The sequence below is a fragment of the Juglans regia genome, chromosome 12 (assembly GCF_001411555.2).
Source record: "Juglans regia cultivar Chandler chromosome 12, Walnut 2.0, whole genome shotgun sequence".
NCBI classification, from domain to species: Eukaryota; Viridiplantae; Streptophyta; class Magnoliopsida; order Fagales; family Juglandaceae; genus Juglans; species Juglans regia.
In genome coordinates, this window is record NC_049912.1 from 21,608,616 (window position 1) to 21,615,020 (window position 6,405).

General features: G+C 36.7%; 1 protein-coding gene across 1 annotated transcript; it reads right to left on the reverse strand.

Annotated features, from left to right (window-relative positions):
- Positions 1–133: 133 nt before the first annotated feature.
- On the reverse strand, positions 134–1,822 carry LOC109005800 (S-adenosylmethionine decarboxylase proenzyme 4-like). The gene has a single exon (XM_018984842.2). It carries the CDS (start codon positions 1,697–1,699, stop codon positions 650–652), a length of 1,050 nt encoding a protein of 349 aa, XP_018840387.1. The 5' UTR covers positions 1,700–1,822; the 3' UTR covers positions 134–649.
- Between the last annotated feature and the right edge of the window lie 4,583 nt (positions 1,823–6,405).

A 6,405-nucleotide genomic window follows, 5' to 3' on the forward strand; every position in this document is an offset into this window, starting at 1 on the left:
TTGGGAAACAACATTATAAAACGAGATCAAGTGGATTTGTCTTTCTAATTATAATGTAGAAACAAATTACATGAAAAGAGACAAAAGGAAAAGGAAAAGAGAAGGATATGTTCTGTCTTTTTTTTTGAAAGAAATGAAATATAGAAAGAATAGAAGAAGATGGAGATCAATATTGAAAGAGTACTTCAATATGAACTCATGAAACAAGTGCACTTTTTTAACCCTTCTGATCTTCTCTTCCCACCACTATCAAATCCTCAAAATCTTAGGCGTGCAACTCTAAGTGGGGTGCCTTATCATGATGATGAGATCGATATCCCAGTATCCCACCAAACCCTTTTAATTTCTGCTTCCTACTTACCAAATCAGCCCCTCATCATCTCTTATATATATTTTCCCCCCCAACTTTTTTTTTTTTTTTTTTTGAAAATCTTTCTGCACAAGTCAACCCCACATTCATCATCTTGTTACCCAATCAGATTCGTCCACGTCGTCGATCGATCGTCATCATGATCACCCACCCCTACGATTTTCAACTAACTCTAACTCCCTAGTTCTGATCTCTTTTTTCCTCCTATTGGAACGAACTCCTTCTGATCATATCTACCACCACCGCAACCACCATTGCCAATTCTTCCCGGTCGATCGCTTACTTCCGGCGACTCGTAAACGTTTGAAACACTACACTCCCGGCCGCCGGGAATTCATCCATTGTGCAACTCCGGCATTTCCAACCAAGAGGCTCGAGCGCTGTTGCCACCTTTGTCCACACCTCATGGCTTGTGCATGTAGTCGATACAGACATGGTTGCCGGCCGGAAGACTTGCACCACCTTCTTCAAAACCTGAGCAACATCATCGTCGTGATCATCGTAAATGGACCCAACGAACTCGAAGCTGGCGTAGCTGAAACCATCCTCAGGGGTTACATGAATGGTGGAGTAGCGGTCACCATCGATAATGCCATTCATGGAGTAACCGCAAGGATCGAACGCAAAATCACAAATAAGAGCACCGGGGTTAATGTCTCCGATACCAGTCAGCTTGGTCATCTCTTTCCCTGCAGAATCGCCGGTCTTTTCATCCCCGGGACGCTTAAAGAATTTGCGAGCGAGGACACGGTCGAGCTCTGTCATGCAGATTTCCAGTGTGTACAGCACGTCAGGAACATGCGGGGTGCTGCCGATCATCACGTGAGCCTCATCGCTAGCAGCAGTGAAAACATGCCAAGAATGGGAGGGGATTTTAGAGGGCATAACCGAGGCCTTTCTATAGCAAAGATTGCTGGGGAGGCAATCTTCCAAATAGATAACTTCTTCCTTGAAGCTGGTGTGGGGAAAGGGCTGTGCCATGGGGAAGATAAAGCTACCTCGAGTGTAGCGGCAGGAGCAGAGAGTGAGGCCAAGGTGACGTGCGTAGAGAAGCAACGGACGGATGGATTTGAGAAGCTGGGTGGTCCCGCATGTCTTGATGATGATCTTTGTGGGGTAGACGAAGAGGCTGGACTCTGATAACACGTAGGCATCGAAGAAGTGGTTTCCCACAGCCGAGACCACGGTGCATTGCACAGCATCTAGGACTTGTTCTAGGGACTCGAACTCGAGCTGCCTCAGACCCATGCCTGTCAGCACTGAAGGATCATCTCCAAAGAACTGGAGCTCCAGGCGCTTCTCAAAGCCTTCAAAACCAGAGGCTGCCATTAATAATTTGTTTGGATGAAACACAGAGAGATTGATACTGAAAGAGATGGTATAATATGGGAGAAATGAATGAGATGTGCAGAGAATTGAAAGAGATTAGATATGTAGTGGGAGTGTGCAACTACAGGTGAAAGAGAGAAGTGGTGGTGGATGAAATTTATAGGTGTGAGAGAGAGAGAGAGAGAGGGTGAGGAAGTGAGGGATGGAAGGCTTTGTTTAGGGCATGCGGGCTATGCAACCAAGAGTAATTATTGCAGGCATAATGAAGTATATAAGATGATGATATGTGTTCCAAATTTTTTTGTGCCAAATCTTTGAGCAGACTACAAGAGAGAATGGAATTTATGCCCACGCGCAATCTTGTTTGTTTTTTTTGTCATTAAGCTTTGGTAAAATTCACCAGTTTGTTCCAAACCATATCATTATCTCCCATATATATATATATAGACTCAGAGCACATCATTTTCAAAGAACTCTGTGTTAGTCCCCTGCATGCCCTGTCAAAAATTTTAAAGCCCTGCAGGCTGCATGCATGTTTTGGAAGTTTTTAATATATACATTGGTACATATACATGACCATTTTAATGCGATCTTGAGATGATATATATATATAAATAATCTTTAACTTGCACTGATCAGTGTGCCATTGGAAACCACTTGAAAAACATCATATATATATATATATATATATATAAATAAAAGTAATACTACTTGCAGTTGTGAAGCCAAGCATCATACAATTATTTTGAAAAAAAATGAGGTCTATTATTAAAAAATTAATTTTTTTTTATTTGGTCTTATATTATTTATTCACTTTTTTCAAAGAGATTGTGCGGCGCTTATGCATTCACGACTGTAACTATCATTTCTCTATATATAATGCAAAATTATCAATAATTTTATTATATATTTCATGAGTATTTTTAGAGATCTCTGATTCAATGGAACTAGTAGATAGCCATCAAAGAAAGATGACATGGTAACAAAAACTTCATTAAATAGATCAGAAAAACATGTTGTCGGTAGTGCTCATGTATGACGACCACCCAAAAAAAATAAAAGAACAAACAGTATTTTGGCATATGATAAATATTACTTTTGCTCGTTACAGTGTTTTTAGTAAGGGCAAATAAAATCATCTTGTTGGTGTGTGTTCAGTGGATGCTTGGTCAGAAAAAAAAAAAAAAAACTTCACATTTTGAGCAGAGTCATTGGAAAAACAGGGAGGCATGCATTTTGTGTCTTTTTCCAAGTTCATGTTCAATGACATCCTCATTTTTTCCGCCATTGCATACAGTTAATTAGTTCGAAAAACAACAGTAAAACTTCTTATCATAAGGATAATAATAATGGTGATTATTCTGGTCAATGGAAGATGTTAAAACTGGTTAAAGAAAACGACAACCCATTATGGTGTGATGGGACAATATCATATCCTTTGCTCGAGATTAGACAAACAAAACGATCAATCTAGCAACAGCTCCTGCACATAGAAAACTGTTGATGATTCAAGAAACAGCTGAAGGAAAATGCATCGATCAAGACTAGTACTGGTGGTCAAAAAATCTGTCAAAAATCATTTATTTGCTTGATAGGCATTATGAAACACAAACATAATCATAAACCAGAACTAGATTTTACGTTGAAATGCATGACAACATTAATGATTTTGGGTTGCTGCTGATCAGGTTAATTTGCCGCTTATAGGTGTTCTCAAGTAGCCATACCCTAAACAAGACAAGACAAAACCGATCGATCGATCGATCGAGCTTTAAAACTCAAGAAAATCATGCATGCAAGGAGCTAGAGCTAGCTGATCATCCTGATCCAGTTCTTGGGATAATTGTGTTATTGGATAATGCAGGAAGTGGTGTTGGAAAGATAGAGATCTAAAAATATGTTACATGCATGCAGTAATTAATGTATGAAAAACAAATAAGTACTGATGATAAAGGCTGTACAGTGCTGTCGATCCTTGGGAGAGCAGGGGTGTTAACCCAGATCAAAAGCTATAGACGTGCCCAATATATCATCAATATTTTTACCTTAAAATAATAATTTAGTTTGCAAAATAAAAACAGAAAGGTGAAGAAAAAGAGACATAAGGAATCAAGCGTGGCAAGTAAATAATTATGAGAATATCCTTGAATTAGGGGGAGATCGAGATCAACCCGTACGTACGTGAGATCAAAGGCACTCGCATCATTTTTATTTCTTTCATTTATATATATATGGAAATTCATGAAGCTATAAATATATATATATATTTATATGTGTTAATTGTGTGAGCATGCATTATCAACATTTCAATTTTCGTGTTTCTCAAAGCATTTCGCAATTTTCATTTTGATCTAATTAAACATACATATGCGTAATTTAAATATTCTTGAAAATTAGCCGTTAAACCAGAAAATAATATACATGTGACACCCCATATAATAAAGATAAGGGTAGATAGTGTATGAGATCTTACGTTGTTTGAAAATGAGAAATTTTTACTCTTTATAAGGTTCCAATGAGATTCAAATTATATTATTGACTAATCATTTTAAAATATTGATCATGTAATTTGATCCTTTTATTAAAACGTTACAACACACACAATCCTTAACGTAATTTTGTTTATAAAATAATTTATAAAAATAACATTCTTTTATAAAAATATCATTAATTAATTAAGATATGATTGTAGATATATATTACTCGGAAAATAAAGTTGCTTTTGATGTCTAGTACTAGACTTCAATATGAGAGGAAGGACTACAGCAGTATTTGTGAAGGAAAATAAAGCAATATTTATAATTAATACTTGGTGGGGTTCTGTTCTAGCTAGCTGTAAGGAAGCTAAGTAACCTCCATAAACTACCTTCCCCTTCACATTTTCACAGCTTCTAGCTTGGCTTTTAATATAAGACTTGTGCCCTAGATTATACCAATTAATAATTCAGCATGCATGATCCTTTCTTCTTTCTCCTTTTTTTTTTTTGGGTAAGTCTGCATAATGTAACATGATCAGATCTAAGGAAACTTCCGCATAAAAGCTATATATAGATAGGTAGAAAAGGTATACATTAAGGGAAAGAGTGGAGAATAGGTAGCTGCTAGGTATACTATATATTATATAGGAAGGGGGAAGGAAATGATGGAAAATTGTGACATTTTACACTCAAAAATAAAAAAATGTTGAAAGTTTGAAGGGTATTGAAAAATAATTTTACATTGCATGTGAACAAGATCTTGAGTATGTTTATAAAAAATGAACAATTCTCAATTATAAAATTAATTTTATAATATAAATTAGACTCATAAATTTCTTGAGAGTGTTTGTGGTGGAATGATCGATGGAGAGAGTATGGGTCATGAATAAATGTGATGGTGTGTGGGTGAGGCTGGCAGCCTCCATTATGACCACAAACCCACCTCTTTGTGCTGCACGCGCAGTACCAAACTTGCAAAAAAACCAACACTATTTCAAGATGTCGACACACAAAAATGGTCAAACACTTGCCCCAACTTTTTATACCAAATGTTGAATCAGATGATCTTACTTAAAAAGTCTCAATTACCAAACTCTCTCTCTCTCTCTCTCTCCATCTTGGGGGGTTGGTTTAATGGTGTTTAGTTTCATGGAAGATTGGGAAGTAAAATTAAATTAGGATTTTGGAAAGAGTTAATTTGAAAGAAAGAAAGAAAGAAAGAAAGAACCAGCTAGCTAGCTAGCTAATTAATCTAATTAAGATTGGTCCCACAAATAAGTAAGGTATATAAACATAGGCATGATCTCGGCCAACCTCCCACCCAAATCATATAAGTCGATGCAGCCCTAAACCCACCTCCCATGATTGGTCCCACTCATGATCAGCCGTATGCGCCCCCCGACAACCACCGTGGCAAAGACCCATTCAGCTATACACATCATCTAGCTAATGTGCCCCAACTCCTTGGCACATTGGGTCCATCCTTGTTCCACTCCCCTACTGCATTTTTGGGACATGGATTCCCCACTGGGGTCCTCCATCTCATCCATCGGCTGCGCCACTATTCATGTTGCTGATCTCTACTACTTTGCATACATATATATATATATATATATGCTATATATGTATCAAGCCAGCTTAGCCGCCAATATTACATATTTATATATATCGTCTACCAAAATATTATTGCATATGAAAATGACTTGTACATGTCTATGGTTTTAAAAAAAAAAGGTGAAATCTAGTAAAAAAAAAAAACATATTAAAAAATACTATTTATACTTTCATAACAATACAGTACGTGTTGATGTATCAGTTATTTATAATATGCTAAAGATTATAAAATTTAAAAATAAAAATGATAAAATGGGTTTTATACATGTATGTAAAATTATAAATAAAATAATATATAAGTACATATAACACTCCATTACTATTCAAAAAATTTAAGTAAGGGTGTGCACGAAACTTGTCATACATGTATTTATTGTTTTGGAGCACTAACGACGACTAACGAGCAGCACATGGTGCTACTGTAGCATGCGCACAAAAGCTATCCCAAGGTTATATTAATGGAGCCCCACCACCAGATCTTTGTTATGGCATGGATCTGCCATTGAGATGAGTTTTGGGGTTCATTTTTCATGGAACATCACTGATCTCTCAGTTCTCTTATCTTTTGTAGTTTTCATGTCATTCTTGATAAATACTTTTCCTAATTTGAACAAT

Excerpts from the sequence above, each read along its gene's own strand:
- LOC109005800 (XM_018984842.2), bottom strand. The coding sequence starts at position 1,699 with ATGGCAGCCTCTGGTTTTGAAGGCTTTGAGAAGCGCCTGGAGCTCCAG.